Raw genomic sequence first — 16,747 nt, 5'->3', positions numbered from 1 at the left:
TTCAAGTACTTGATGGGCTGTCCCATAAAAGATAATGCAGTTTTATGCTGCCCCAGGTTAAACCAGAACCAATGGGTTGAAAATTAAATCAAGTGTTTTCGGCTAAACGTTAGGAAGAACTTCCTGACAGAGTGGTTCCTCAGTGGAACAGGCTTCCTCAGGTCGTGGGCTCTCCCTTGGGGATTTTTAAACAGAAGCTAGATGGCCTTCTGACAGCAATGCTGATTGTGAACTTAAGCAAATCATGAGGAGGGCAGGAAGGGTTGGATAAGTGCTTAGTTCTCGTGACCCTTTCTTACATGCCCAGGGAAATACTGATGGCCTCTTTGGGGTCAGGCAGCAATTTATCTCCAGGCGAGGGATTCTGGAGGTCTATTTCCAACTTCTGGGCCTAAAACCATGGTCATGGTGTATGTGTATGTGGGGGAGAGGGGAATTTGTGAATTTCCTGCATTGTGAAAGGGGGTGGGACTAGATGACCCTGGAGGTTCCTTCCAACTCTAGTGAAACTCTGGTGTGGTATGTACCCAGTTTAGTCAACAGGCTACCAAGATATAATTTGGTCCAACAAACTAATTAGAAGTGTTGTCTTCTGATCCTTCTACAGTCCCCTAAAAAGCCACTGATTGGGGGACCCCTTGAGAATATGGGACTACTTCAGGAACAGTGGAAGCACACAGATCTCCCACTCAATTTAACAGACCCTCGAGTGTCAATCGAATCTGCCCCATACTTATGTTCCTTCACTTAAATTATTTTACCCCATTAATTGAGACACTCCTGTGTCTCATCTGCATAAATACACAGAAAGTCATGATAATAGCTTGTAACACAACTTTTATTAGAAAAGTTATACATAACAGCAACTATTTTCAAGAATATTAACCTTGAAAAGCAACAAAACCAGACTAAACAAACTTTAACAAGAAACTAATGACTTTCTCTATAATTAAACATTCAAGTTATCTACAATGTCTCTTTGTACAAAAAGGGGGGGAAATCATGGTTGTACAGGCACATCATGTCAAAAATAAAGCTGCGGGAACTATTTTATACAATTAACTTTCTCAAGGATTATTAAAACATGTTGCAAATTTTAAAACATTCACATAATTTTACACTTGGGGAATATACTGAAACTTCAGTCCCAGAAAGAGAATCAGTTCACAAAAGTGCCAACATTTAAAACCAGAACCTTTATCATTCAAATAATTCTGCCCCTTAAAAAGCCAACATTTATGATCAATATATTCACATGATTTCTGGAAACCTGATCCTAACAATAAAGCCATCATTTTTCTTATAGTTAACCCAAACGTGATCTGTAAAGGGTTCCAGGAGTGTGCATTATTGGAAAATATAGTTACAGGAAACCATAAGTCCATGGGGGAGTCATTAATACTTAACACATCAAGATTACATCTGATAAATGTAAGCATCTGTCTCTAAAAATATACACCTGTAACTTGCTGTCCTCTCAGGGCCAGTGGTGTTCTGCGTAACTTTTACAAATGTAACTTGCTCAAACTCCAAGACTTTATCTAGCTTACCTGGATCAAACTGCTTGATATCTAGAAGTATGGCACTTCTACAAAGCTCCTATCTTAATAAGAGTGCTCAAGAACACTAGATTCAGCCAGTTTTAAAAGGTTGCTTAATTATCATATCCTTACTAGCTGTATCATAAATGGACCACAATAAGGAATGCAATATTCAGTATGTGAAAGCTTTCATGCTTGGAGAGGATCCAATTTGTTTCAAAAACATGAGTTTGGTTTTTTTTCTACAGCCAGCCATTTTGACTTGCTTGAACTCTTTTTTAGAGAGCGCATGGCGCAGCAAGGACTCCTGCCAGGCACTAACATTCGTATCAGCAGCTCCAAGAGTGCCATCAGAAACCATGATAAATGCTCAGTAGCATTAAGGGAAGGAAAAATAATATCACTACTGTGAGGAAGATACAGCATACTTTAGACACATTTGGCAAAGATTTTAATGAGACAACAGGTTGGCCATTTTTGTCTCCTGGAATTGAGTAAAACAGCTCTCTATGCTACTAACCAGATAACTGTAAAGCCATTTATTAGCCATAGTTACATGAACCAATATTGCACACATCTGTTTTGAATGTTTTTTTTTTAAAAAAAACCTCTTTGTAAGTTCCTCGAGTCACTTAATCGCAACTGGAACTCAAGTAGCCAGAGTTACTAGAGGTAGGGGGGAAAGTGGTAAACTTTAATAGAAAACCCCAAAACACAAAAGCCAATGACTTTGCACAGACAATGAGATCTAGATTTTCATTTCCAATTTGTGGGCCCTACACATGGGACAATGTGTAAGCACTAATGAAGCTAACTATACACAGTAAAGCCAAGCATTCAAATAATATGGAATCTGGGACCAGGAGTCGCAATGATGTCACTGTACGGTTCCTCCTGTGTCAGCTCGATTGCTTGCTGCTTTTTCAGTACCAAGAAACTGTAGAACTTTGCCGCTGCTTGTTTGCGGTTGGTGTTCCTGCACAGCTCAAGCAAACTGATGGATTCTGCTCCAGTTTTGGCAAGAGCTCTCTGGAAAATACAAGGAAAGGGGGTTTAGCTGTCATCACTTTTTGAGCTGGCTTTAAATGTTTACGAGTACACCAGGGGTCTACAAGTCAGCCTCCCAGCTCAGCACCTGGCAAGCATTTATTATTATTATGAAGAATGCCCCCATCATTTCCCAAGGATTTCAAGGAAGAGTCAAGTCTTCCTATTTTCTGATGCTCAGAATATTCAGGACAAGCTGGAGGTGTTTGGAGTGCCTCAAAAGATGAGCATTATGGAACACAGGTGCCAGAACAAACCTGAACTCTTCATCAAAGCTAGTAGAAATATGTGGATCTCTAATACAGACACCAAAACATGACCAAGAACACAAGCTTCCAGAGGAAGGGGTGAGGATCATAGAATTTATAGAGGCAAAGAAAGTGTCCACAACTTTATAAGTACACATGCATTCAAACAAAATACAATCAAACCAGTGCCTCTCATCTGGCCCTGAAGATCAGCAACTACGTATGTGAAAAGGGGATCTTTCACCGTTTTAGATCAGGGCACTGGTATTGGGAATGTCAAGACGGAGGCAGTGTACACTGCTAGATAATCTTTTAAAAGTAACCCAAACTTAAAAAAAAAAAATAGGCTTCCTGAAGTGAAGTTGGTGTGAAGTGGATCCCTTATTTTTCTGCCGAATATGTTGAGTCTTAATATGAAACACACACACAACCAACCCAAGGAAGGCCGTGTGTAATGTTGCAGGCAAACTACATTTTAAAAGTCTCACACACTATTTAAGAGAAAATAATTTCAGACCTGGAGACCATGAAGCATCTGTTGAGTTCTCTTGTTCCACCGTCTTTCCTCCTGATCTTGATCACCTCCTGTGCCATCTTCCTCCTGTAACCATTTCAGAGAAGTCTCATATAAAACCTATTAAAGGATCATCCTCTGCTTAAGAAAAAAAATCCTGGAAGATCAGACTGGTGTTATACATAACAGCAACTATTTTGTATAATTAATTTTGTATAGATTTCCTATTAATGTTTCATTGATTGTTTAAAAATTTGACAGTTTATCCTCAATAGAGATTTTTTTTCTGTGAACTTCCTTTGCTAAGTGTTACCTCTATGTTTGTAATCTAGTTTAGCTTCTGAGATCTGACAAGATCAGCTGAGCTTGAGCTATCCAGGCTATGTTTTACTTTATGCTAATTCAGCTGGAAGCAGCAGCATTGTAAGAAGCTTGTCTTTCAATGTGAAAGGTTCCACGAGAATCGGGCTCATTTTACAGGTATGGATGTACATAACATTAACCGCAGAAATATTAAAACACAAAAAACCACAAAAGCATCTAGGTTGAAGTAATGCACTATCCTCCTCCTGCACGTTTGCTTTTACAAAGATATACCAGGTAACCCAATACTTTTTTTTGAAAGGTAGGAAGAAGCAAGTGTATGAATTAGTTTTCACTTCATTAGCAAAGCAGCCAAATGCTTTCCGCAGTCCTCTCTCAGATCCCTGTGCTGCATCACACAGGCAACCTCAGTGCCTACCTCTTCCTCCTCTTCTTCCTCCTTCTCCTTTTCTTTTTCCTTCTCTTTTTCAGGCAAGAGCTCCAGCTCTGGAATTAGCTGGCAAAGGTTCTGAGGTTCTTCTGGAGGCAGTTCCACTGGGGGCATTTCTATCTGCTGCATTGGTTGAGCCTGAGGGCAGAAGAGACAAGCGAATTCTGACTGTGAGAGAACTAAACTGATACCTGCAGATACTATAATTTTTTAATTTAAAACTTGGCATTTCTACACTCACATGATCTTATCCAAGCCTAATATGTCACCCATCATTTGCCAAAAGCCATTCGAGTACTTCACTTCCTCATCTAATTTAACAGTTATAGGAAATTCTGGAACAACATGACTAAGGTGCTATAAGGATAGCTTTATTTATTTATTTATTTTATTTATATTTATATTAAGATTTATAGCTTGAAGAAAAATACCACGGGCAGAGATGTCAAGTACACCTGAAAACCCGATAAAGCAGTATGATGTATTGCTAGAAAACCTACATGGCTGGAACTAAACAAGCGCCCAATGCACAGTAGACAGGATAGATGCTCAACCCATAGTCCCTAGTCATTCCTCTGCTTCAAATGATTTTTTCTGACAAAAAAGATACCTTACATTTTACAAAGGGAGAATATTCCAATGACTGGCAAAAATGCGTGAATAAGGTACATGGTGTTATTTGTGACAAACATAAAAGTGCACCACAAATATACTAAATAGCCACAATTCTGAATATTGACTGGTTCCCTACAACATTCCACATTCAATTCAAAGAGCCAGTTTGCACCTAAAAGTCTTAAGCATCTGGAACTCCTCTGGTTGATAAAGAACACTTCGTTGGATCATATCACCCATTTTTAATAAGAGAAGCAAGAAATTCCAAGGGAGGGAGACAGACTTATGCTGATATCACCTTCAACACCAAACCCACACTTTGTCTCCTATGCTATTCCCAAGTGCTCCTAGGCTCAGAAGGGGGGGGGGGGGGGAACGGGGGACAAGTAGGCTGCAGTGCAGGGAGAGGGACAGAACTGACCTACCCTGCAAGGTCTATGTTGGAGGGACTCACGCCCCCATCATTTATACAAAACTGACTGCCATAAACACATAAAGAGGTCCAGTCTCACTCACGGGTAGGACAGGCTCCGGTTCCACTTGCGCAGCCTTTCGCTTTACGCCTGTCTGAGGTGGAGGCGGTGGCATGACTGATTCATCCAGGTTGGTCCTGCTGCCTTCCATTATGGATTCCTGGAGGCGGCTTGGCTCTTCCAAGATGGGCTCATCTGTTTCACAGAAGTATTAATGACCACCTGCCATATTCAGTCATAAGATTTTGCATCCCTCCCTACATTTCTACAGGGAAACTTAACAGGTGCACTTAACAGCTTCCTTCTATGCCACGGGACATATATGCCTTTTTGCTAGCTGGACTCTGTTTTATATAAATAAGAGGCAACAATATAAACAAAAACCTATGCTGTTTTCAGCTCCAAGGTGCCTACACAAGTTCTTTAAAATTTAGCAAGGGGGGAAAGAACGGCATAAAAAGTTTACAAACCTATCACATTACGCTGAGGCAGCTCCTCACGGGGCACTTCGGGGTTCTCAAAGTCTTTAAGGAATTCATCCAAGTTATCAGCCTCTCCTCCTTTCCTCCTCTTTCTGAGGTCTTCTGGTACAAGAGGTGTAAGACAGCGGGTGAAGAGCTACAAGGCAAAGCAAACTGGGTTAAGCCACCAGCAGCTCTTCGAAATGGCATGCAGTGGGATGCTTAATTTATGATACAACTTTCAGGTACGGGTATCTGCTGTCTGATCAGCTGTGTTCAAAACAACCTCTCTCAAAGCTTGGCTCACCTTCAGCAATCGGTTATTCCACAGAGGCTGAGCAGGAAGAGAGAAAAGCTTTTCGACTCCTCCAGTCTCTTTCCACATCATTAGTTTCTTAGTGGGAGGTGCCAAGTCCAGTGTAGTCACTATATCAGAGTAGTCACTCAGCTGGGCTCTGATAGTCTTGCTGTCCAGTTCTTTCACACTGTCTACAATCAGCTTCCTCTTCCTCTTTGCCTTGGTTTCTTTAACTGTTCAGGGGGGAAAATTGGTTGTGTAAGAAAGGCACTGGAGAAAGCAATCTTATTCGAAGCATGATTACAGCAGTATCAATTTTAGCATTTATCAGACGTATTGCCCGGCTCAAAAAAAAAACCCACTTTGGCTTTCGAGACACTGAGTTTATCAGCATTAAAATGTTGTAGGTGGTATAAAATGTAAACTATGACACTATTACTCAAAAATGATACTGTATTCCCTGAAGAACAAGTGACAGCATTTTAATAATGACCCCAAACATAAGAACGTATATTGGTGTTGCTCAACAAGTATAAAGCAGAATCCAAATATGCCAGCTAAATCTGGATAATCTTTCTAAATAACCCTAGCTTGTAACATTCATAAGAGGTGACTTACTGGGTCAGTCGCACGGTTAAATAAAAATCAGTGTCCTGTTCAACACCAGTTCTAAGTATTATGACCTCTTGAACAGTACATGGTGCAAAAAGTTGACTATTCCCCAGCTTCCATGAATGTAATGATTTATTATGACCCACGTCAGAAGAAACACATAATGTTGAGGTAAAAAAGGGAAGGTATACAGATGCAGAAGTGGGAACATTAAAAGTTATTCAGAGCTCTACAATGCAGAAGAAGGTACTATGGTGAGTCCTGCAGAAAAGAAGGATTGTCTAACAATAGGTAGAAAGTGTGATAAAAATCCTCTCTGAAGCTCAGTTATGTAGCCCATTATTCCATGTAAATAAATCACTGCAAAACAGCATGTTATGATTATGTTACACTGGACCAGTGTGCTTAGCAAGAATCTGAACCTGAGGTAGAGAAGGAAAAGAAACAGCTCTCAATGGCTTCGTTTCATCATTGGTCTACAAATCCACTCCAGTATTACATGATGTTGCTGCAGCTGTTAATATTAACTCTAGAATTTGAATTATGTTTTATATCTGCATGATCAATCGATTTTTCCTCTTCACTCAGAAAAGTCAAGGTCTCAAGTACAACAGTTATACTACTTACCAGTTATATCGATAGGCTCCAGAGCAAAAGCTTCCTCTTCATTTGGAACTAGAGTGGTCTGATCAGTCATAGTTGGCAATGGTTCAACTGGATCTACTGAATCTGGGCTGTCTGGCCCACCCACTGCAAATCAAAGCGTTAAAATTAAACTCCACTTTCATATCAAACTATGAGCCAAAATATAATAATTACAAGCACACAGCATAGAAATCTGCAAACAGCTTTGTTCCACACAGGCTTATCTGTACTCATTTTCTTTTCCCAACAGACAAAATGTCCTTACACGACCTTGTGGACCTCGGGACTCATGCACAAGGAACACAGATCTTTGCTGTGTTTTATTCCCTTCCCCTCATCAGTCCCTTCTAAGCCCAGGAATCAACTTTCTGTGGCCTGAAAGGGACCTGGCAAGCTTGTTTCAGGGGAAAGGCAGGGGGAGAGAAGAGGGAGTTTTTTGTTTTAGTTTCTGAGTCTTCAGATTTTTAGTACTGCATCCTTTGCTCAAAGAAAGTGCTTACCTGCACAGTCACTACTGACCTCTGTATAAAGATATGCACTCTTACAAAAGTTTTAACAGAATAGTTAAGCCCGTCTCTCACAGAATCTCTGACTTTAATATTTAAAAACCAGGCACTCACTTGAGACGTTGTCGTCATCATCCAAATCATCATGGGGAGGCTGTTCAGGCAACATTACCCCTCCTTCTGAGATGGCAGGTGGGTCATCAAATATACCTCCTTCATTGTTGCTGAGAAGCTTGTCATCTGAAATGCCCACTCAAAATGTTAGGGTTGAAGGCACATGTGCTGTATTACAAGTGGTAGAAACAGCATGATACTATACTGCACTATTAAAACACAGCACTTTTTTCTGAAGGGGAATATCAATCTAATGTTCACCAAGGTTAATGAACTCATGGACTTTGTAGGGGTAAAGACTAAACGCTCCATGGTGTTAGAACACCCATGTGTTTCAACACCATGATACTCAAGGCTCCATCTAATTTTGTTCTATCCTATGAAGGTAAGATTAAGTTAGCAATTAGAAATGAACATGCTGCAAGTTTCTTAAAAGGAAATATTAGATAAAAGTCTTTTTATGTCTTCAGACTAATGATGCTGCCTTTCAAAAACCCACAAATTTTCAGTAAGCATTGTACAGGCTCTACATCAAAACTTGAAACAGGGTTGGAAGCTTGAAGCCAAGAAGATTTAGGACAAAATAGAACAGTATTCTGAAGAATAAAGTGGAAAGAAATTTGGAATTCTTTAGGAGGGTAAACTGATTAAATATTACAGGACAAGAGGGAGATGTGATTTAATATCTGATACAATGTCAATACATTTCTGAAGCACAGGTTGCAGCTTAGTTTTTCAACTGAAGTTCTCTTCATCTAGCAGCTCAATTAAAATCACTACTGGCACCTGCATATCAGCACACAACTTCAAAGAGTTGGATCCTGTAGAGGATTTCTGTCAATGGAATCAAAATTTCCTGCCTCCCTGTTTCAGCCCAAAATATCCCTGAGTCACAAGGCACCCCGGGACTGGGAGTCTGAGGTTTCAAACTAGAGGGTATGAATTGGTAAAAATCTCATACACACATCCCCAGTGGAAATCATCCATGGGGTCCAAGTCAAATGGAAGTGCCATCCATAGTTTCCCCTCCTAAAGAATTCAAAATTTCTTCCCATTTTATTCTTCAGAATTATATTCTACAGTGTTTTATTTAGAACCATGGCTAAGATACAACGACAACTACCAATTTAATTTTTGAAATAGGCAGTTACCATTCCCAGAACTGGGCAAAATAACTAATAGTAAGAATAGATCCCATATCCCCTTCATGGGCTCATCCATGTAGAATTACTTCCATGGCATGCAGTAGAGTTGCATGCCAGAAATTGCGTGGGGCTAAATATAAGTTGCCCACATACCCAGGATTCCACCATCATTTCCATCTCCAAAATTATCATCCTTGTACTGGTCTTCATACTCCAAATGATTAGATTTCTCATTCAGATGACTGGTGCTCTGTTCAGGCTCCAGGAGAAGGTTGGAAGCACTAGTACTATCCAGCATGTCATCAGGAAATGCACTGTCCTCTCTCATCATTTCACGATCATCCATTCCGAAGTCACCTTTGAGAACAAAAGAATCACAGAAGCAAAGATTTAACTTTTATTGAAATACTCCCAAGCAACAGCTTTAAATTACATGTTAGTTAGTCCTACTGTCACTCCTGAAGGGTGAGGGACTGTCAAATGGTGTTGAATGGGGCACAGGAAGCTGCAGCAGGAAGCTCCCCCCCCCCCAATATGATTTCTTGTTCCAGCTCATGATCTGCTTATTTGTCCTACCCACTGCAGCCCTACACATTGTCTTCTATGCCGTTTCTGGCCAAAATCTGTCTTTTCCGAGAGAACTAAGTTAATTATATATTCCACCAAACACCATAAAACCACCTGGTAATAGGCTGCTCACAAGCTACTCTATTTCACGATTTCAAAACAGTGTACTAAAATTCAAATACTCTATCTGAATCTGGTGAAGAATCATGTACATGCACAGATTATTTATACACAGACTCCGTTAGTAACCCATTCTGCTACAGCTTGGTAGTTTAAAAGCTAAATACTGTTACAAGGTTATCTATAAACTCACAACAAATGTACTGTCAGTGCACCACAGTTACTATAAATACATTCACCAACAAATTAGCAATTGTATTTTACCAAAGTCATTTTCCTGAAGGATGCTGATGTTGCCCACTTCTTCTCGCATGGTAATTTCTTCCACTCTGCTTTGGTTCAAACTGAATTGCTGCGCCACATCAATATCGCTTTGAAAGACCAGAAGCACAGTTTAAGACAAGCCTTTAATATAGACAATTTAAAAGTGTTGCAAGCATTATTCGTGCTTGGCTATAGTCTACCAGATTAGTGCACAAGTCCAATATCCTCCAGATATAGCTATTCATTCAGAGAGGCAACTGCCTTACTGTTCTAAAGTGTTTCAGGATTGCCACTAAAATTTTATTTTTCATTCCCCTGACTTTTCCTGACCAACGTTTGTCTACTTCCCTGACCACAATTCAAATATAGCCACAAGTTAAAAAATGAATAGGTCGTGTTGCATTAATGCAAGGCCTAATGAAATGTTCCACTCTACAACTACACAAGTCTCAACTGCAAAAATAACACTAACAAGTAGGAACGTTCCAAAGCTGGTTCTAGAAAGTGTAATGAGCAGATCAACAGCAAAAAAAGGAGGTGGAGTTTCTGCAATCTAGAGAAGTAGACAACCCTCATTTGCAACCTTTATGCATGGGAGAAGTCAGGGAAGAGGGTGAGAGAGCTGGTACTCTAAACTCCAGCAGGAACAAGCAATCACATTTGCAAAATTTACTTTGCATGGTGCAGAGTAGAAAGTGCTGGTTGTCTGTGAAATCCAACAGTGGCAAAACTCATTTGCAACTCTATGCTGGGCTTAGGAGACAAAACGTCCATTCCATTCACAAGGATGACACAAAAACATGCTTATCTTTATACGCAAGTTAAATGCAGTACTAACAGGTAGGGATTAAAACAAATGTTTAAAGTTTGTATATTGATAAATGTTTAAATTAGCCTTCCTTTGCAAATGCTACAGGCAGGTCTTGGAAATCATGCAGGGACAGAACTCAACAAATACATTAAGCTGGTTGCTGGGGGTGGAGCTGAGAAAAAGGTGGAGCTGGGAAAAGGCATCATTAAACTTGTATTCTGCTACTTCTCTATTCCAGTTGCCACAAGAACAGATCATGCTCTTGCAGGTCAAAAATCCATTGCTTGAATATATTTTAAGCACAATTTCCCTGACTAATTTCCATTCCCTTGACTTTCCCAAAAGTGGCAACCCTGTGTTTATGATCAAATGTACACTGGATCCTCAATAAGAGATGACAGAACACTGTAATATAGCCTTATTTTGAAATCAGCAAATAGAACACAGCATTTGATTATCTATAAGACACAGGATCAAAGTAAGCACTTGAACTATATAGTTCACACTGGGTTAACCACACAGATCCATTCTACTAGTGGTGGTGCCTTCCTGTGGTACAGGTAGCCTTCCAGAGGAAAAAGGAACTCTGCTAGTGGCACAGATCTGCAGAACTCAACCCAATATTAAGAATGAGACATGAACCATCATCTTTAAAGCAACAAGCTTAGGGGCCTTGCAACTTATGAGCTTCAAGGGCTGAAAGAGGAGTCCTTAACAGCTTTCTACCCAATGCAGGGATGGTAATTTTGCTGGGACTTCTCACAGCATAGAAATTAGTAGATAACAGCAAGTATTCACTAATGAGAATGCGCCAGAGTAACATTTTTTGTAAGTGATTAAAAGACAAAGCAGCTTACTCTAAGTCTGGTAAAGGCTGGTCAAAATCATGAAACTCTTCAGGTAAGGTGATAGCATTGTAGGCAGCTTCCCTGTTTTCCTCAGGCAAATCAACCACACCTGAAGAAAGAAAGGTTACATGGTCAAAAGAGAACATCAGCTTTTCTACCTAAGAGCTTAATTCATCCGATGCATGAATCTAGATTTTTCCTAATATATTTGCAGTAAAGTCTAACACAGGGCTCCTAGTTACTTCCCACCCAAGTCATGTTCACACCTGATTCACTTTAAGCCATGATGCCACATTACATGCTTGCAGATCATGGGTGCATGAACCTTATTCTGTGTCAAAACAATGAAAATAGGGCAAACCCCCAAATTGTCCCTGAATAATTTTTGTGTCCAATTACCTTTGCACCTCACTCCCCCTTTTTTTGCTGTCAAGTCACAGCTGACTTTTAGTGACCCCATAAGTTTTCAAGGCAAGAGATGTTCAGAAGTGATTTACCATTGCCTACCTCTGCATAGTGACTCTGTTATTCCTTGGTGGTCTCCCATCCAAATCCTAACCAGCTTCCAAGAGCTAAGGAGATCAAGCTAGCCTGGGCTATCCAAGTCAAGGCCACCACTCCAAACAATATATTAAAATTTAAGAGCTACTATTCAGAGCAGTATTATAAGTTAATATTTAATGGGAAAGCAGTTTGAAATTGAACCTGTGCATCTTTACTTAGAACTACGTCCCAATTAATTCAGTGGGACTTTATCTCAACTAAGATTCATTATTGCTTGTGAGCTGTCCCAAGCAGGTCTCTGGAGAGGCAGCATACACATTTTGACTATATAAAAGAATTGTGACATATGCTAATGCAAAAGCATTAAATGTGCAAAGTACCTGGACGGAAAGCCATCTTAATCTTAATGAACGCCTCATTACAATCTGCAAGGAGGTATTTAGCTTTCCTGTGGTAGATTCTAACAACGCCCAGCAAAAGGTGTCCTGAAGTTCGAAGAGCCATCTTCACCTAAAAATATATTTATAATTAATATACAATAGCCATCAACCATGTCATACTTTGAAACAATTTATTTGGCTGAAGTGTAACTACATAGATCAGAAGTCATTCTATTCAGCCACCCCTTTGGTACCCGTGCAACAGTTCCCCAAACAGTAAATTGCCTATATAGCAAATAAAAATTATTTCCAAGAAAACAGGTTAGAAATCTGGTCTGAAATGAATAAGAATGTATTCTCAAACACACACCCACACCCAGCAATAGATATGCCACATATCACCTCTGTTTATGCAAATGAGCAAGGAAGGAGAGGTAGCCTTTTGACTTTCTTTCCAGGAATCAGTAGTACTTTTATTATTGTTTGAAAATAAGAATTCTAGACCAAAAAGTCAACCAAAACACTTCTGACGAGCTTTCTACTAGAATCATTCTCAAATCAGAACAGAATAATGAAAGTTATTCACTCAAGAATGTCTATTTCTACTGTTCCTAGGGGCACATTTTATTAGGTGAAAGACACAACCTCGGTGACCATTAGAGCTCAACACCCATTTTGTAAAAGGCAATATTTTAATAGTCATGGCTACAAAATGTAAAGCAATAATGTTACCAGGATGAGCACTAACCAGTGCAAGCAGAGTTAAAAGGTACATATGAACTAAAGCTCTGATCACAGACTGGTTCAGTCACCCAGTTCAGTACATGGGAAGTCTAAAAGAGCTACTAACCTATGTGCTGCTTGCCTCTGAATACAACAGCGGACAACCAGCTCCTTAATTCCCCACTAGGGAGGCCCCAAAACTATTTGGCTGACTGAGGCTGGCAACAAAATGCGGTCAGATGGACGTTTCCCTCATCTGGCAAAGCAATTCTTACATTATGCACAATGATGCAGCACCCGAGTGCCTATGTGCTTTTAGATCAACATTCCCCATCTCACAAAAAGAATGCAGAACCACATAATCTTTAAACACAAAAGCAATTATAAACATAATACCTTAGGTGAAATGATGCTCTCCACACTACTTTCCAAATTGCACTCAAACACATGGGCTTTGGTTAGCTTCTTATCCCAATGGGCCGCCAGCCAGATTTTGGCTAGCGGCCCTCGCTTGCTCAGGACAAAGTGAGCGTAGAACATTGTGCCAACTGTCTATGGGAAACCTGTAAAAACACAATTATAGTATATGCTGGGTAACAAACAGAGTAAAGCAGTAATTTTTGCAAATAATTTTCTATTATTGTAGATCAGAAGGGGCCAATCTGCAGCTCAGGAACCACACACATATTTTGTGGCTCTCTAAGCCCCCACAGCCCTGTCAGCCAGCTTGGATAAGGCCTTAAAGTTAAAGTTGCTTTCTTTCTACCTCTCCCTCCCCATCTATCTTCATTCAAAGCAGTTCTTCTCAAACATCTGATGTTCATGTTTTGCAGTTCTCAAAACACCTGACATTTGTTCTTTAAATGTAACCCTGGGCCTATCACTTTCTTTTTTTCTCAATCTAACCTACTTAACTGGGTTGTTGTGAGGATGAAAACAAATGGAAGGGAGAATAGTGTAGGTTGCTTTGGATCCCCAATGAGTAGAAAAGCTGGGTATAAATTTCTAAATAAAGATTCACACATAAATTAGCTCCAAGAAACTATGGTAAAGGACTAAACATATAGATTCTCTCCCTTGTACGGAAAAAGCAGATTTAAGACTTCTGTGCTGCCCTGTCAATTTATATAGTTCTTCCTGCCTATTTTTAAATAGTGCCTTAAGTCTGATTTAGCTGTAACATGGCAAAAGCATCTGCTAATGCAATATCACACAGATGCACATCTCTTATGAATGAGATTGTTAGCACAAAGACTGGGTAGTCTGAGTGGGTACTGTTCTAGGAATTTCACTAGACACATATAGCAAAACTCAAACAACATCCTAAGTTACAGTCTCATAGTTAAGTTTTTTGCTTTCCCACTATCACATTTAAACCTAACAAAATACATGAAGATCTCTTTCCTCTTAGTTTTCAGGTACAACTGCTCAGTCAGTCCACAGCATAACCAACATTTTGGATGCTACAAAGAATATAAAATACATGACAATACACCAAAAACAAAGAAGATAAGCAATACATTAAAACAAATTAGAAGAATGCTCTCTGGAAACACTGGATGCCCTCTAAAGGCCGACTGGATAAAATGGGAACTAGGAATGCTAACTGGCTTGACCATTTGAAATACACCGAAATACTGCAAAGTTGGAAATCAACAAGGAACAGATGAGAACAATGACGAGAACCAATGAAAAAAGTTAGTCTGAGGGATTAGAACAACAGTCCCAGCAATTGGAGTTTATAGCCCAGAGTAAAATGATGGACCTGGGAGTGGAATGAGTGCTCTAGATCTGAAACAGTATTCCAGGAAACAGAATGGCAGTTCTGACAAAGGCATGAGTCCCTGGGAGTAGAATATGTACTCTAGATTTCATTCAATGAACTAAGAGGCAATAAGTAGAACGACAGTCCCTGGCCCTAAAGTTCTAGCCCCAAGAGTGGAATGTTCAAAAGGAGGGGACTGGGGGAAGATAATAAATGTGCTACAACTGGAATGATGGTCCTGGGGTCTGGAAAGGCAGTGCCAGGAGTGAAACTCTACACTTAGCAGGAAAGACTCAGTAATGAAACTTTAACAAGCAACATTGTCTCTTATGCACAAACTTTCTGCAGACTAAGCAAGTTGGCAGGTTTATGGTGGCTAAGCATAGGCAAGCTTCCCCCCCATAGAGTCATAGTTGACTCATGGGGATCCCGCTGGGTTTTCAAGGCAAGAGATGTTCAGAGGTGACTTGACATCCTGCCTCTGCATATGGGCCCTAGTATTCCAGGGTGATCTCCCATCCAAATAATATTGACCAGGGCCAACCCCACTTAGCTTCTGAGGTCTGATGAGATCAGGCTAACCTAGGCCATCCAAGTCGGGGCAGTAAGCAATATCCTGCAGCGGCAACAGAGCACCATACAGTCTTGCAACACAAAGATGCCCTGGCATGACTCTTCTGGGCATGGTGACAAGGTGCTACAAGTGTCTCTGTAAATGCCAAAAAGCACCTGTAACTACCATTGTGAACAACAGATATGAGTGTGATGGAACAAGGAAATCAAGAGTCAGTGCTGGTAAAGGTAGAAGATACAAAATCACCACCATATGGGGGAAAACAGAGATTTCCTGACCTAAGCCTAATACTGAAGCAGTTAATGGCCTCCAGCCTACCACCCTGTTTAAGGAATAAGTTTTCCTACATTCCTCTCTGTTTCCACAGCCTCTTTCTACCCCTGATTAGATTATCCCCTGGGTCACAGGACCAGTGCTGAAGTACAGCTGTGGGGGGAGGGGGACTGGAGTGAGAAAGGACCATGTCTTTGTTGCAGCCCACTGACCCACACAGCTGTTCCTTTGCACAGATCCTGTGACACCCAGGAGTGATCCTTCCTTCTGGGATTCAGAAGGGGCTGCAGGAACTGAGAATGCAAGGAAGCCTCCACACACTGATGGCTGGATGCTCACTAGCAGATTGGTCAACATGAACCAATGGCCTGACTTGCTCAAGAAAGCTTTATATATTCAAATGTTCATATATGAAAGTAGACATTGTCTAAATAAAGAGATGCAATGTTTTCATAGAGGTGGGGTGTTAGTTCCAGAGGTCACTAAAGGAGAAGAAAATGCAGAGGGTGATAAACAACAGGAATGCAGAAGAGAATAAATCAGGCCTGGCCTGGACAGAGTGGGTCTCCAAGGAAGAACAGTGACAGTTTAAAGTAGAGGGTTTATACTTGTAAATTGTGCAAAAGGAGGGGACAGGGGGAAGAAAACCACCATGACCCTCACAGAACAGAATGAGCGAAATCCTAGGTGCAGGAATGATTCTAGGACTGTCGCATAACTTTCAAGAACACTGATTCTACACAGGTTTTTTCATTCTCTGTTTTATTTCCATCTTTACAGCATGTCTATAGTCCAGAGAGCTCCCACTGTTTCCCCTGGGCATTCCTGCCATTTGATTTAATACACTGCCAGATAATCCACTTATGAGAATATTCCTGTAACCAAGAATTGTATTCTACTCAAACTGCAAGGGAAATATTTAAGGCTATTTCACATTGCCCGAAC

The 16,747-nt window shown here is 40.4% G+C and overlaps 1 protein-coding gene across 1 annotated transcript; it reads right to left on the bottom strand.

Annotated features, from left to right (window-relative positions):
* Positions 1-820: 820 nt before the first annotated feature.
* On the bottom strand, positions 821-13,764 carry RAD21 (RAD21 cohesin complex component). Its single transcript, XM_060243293.1, has 13 exons — positions 13,587-13,764; positions 12,468-12,597; positions 11,593-11,692; positions 9,925-10,031; positions 9,127-9,330; positions 7,829-7,954; positions 7,191-7,313; positions 5,961-6,184; positions 5,663-5,810; positions 5,236-5,387; positions 4,093-4,242; positions 3,354-3,437; positions 821-2,570 (listed from the first exon to the last, which is right to left on the bottom strand). Exons 1-13 carry the CDS (start codon positions 13,728-13,730, stop codon positions 2,379-2,381), a joined length of 1,884 nt encoding a protein of 627 aa, XP_060099276.1. The 5' UTR covers positions 13,731-13,764; the 3' UTR covers positions 821-2,378.
* Between the last annotated feature and the right edge of the window lie 2,983 nt (positions 13,765-16,747).

The sequence above is a fragment of the Heteronotia binoei genome, chromosome 7, assembly GCF_032191835.1.
Source record: "Heteronotia binoei isolate CCM8104 ecotype False Entrance Well chromosome 7, APGP_CSIRO_Hbin_v1, whole genome shotgun sequence".
NCBI classification, from domain to species: domain Eukaryota; kingdom Metazoa; phylum Chordata; class Lepidosauria; order Squamata; family Gekkonidae; genus Heteronotia; species Heteronotia binoei.
This window is presented reverse-complemented; position numbering and strand designations above follow the sequence as displayed.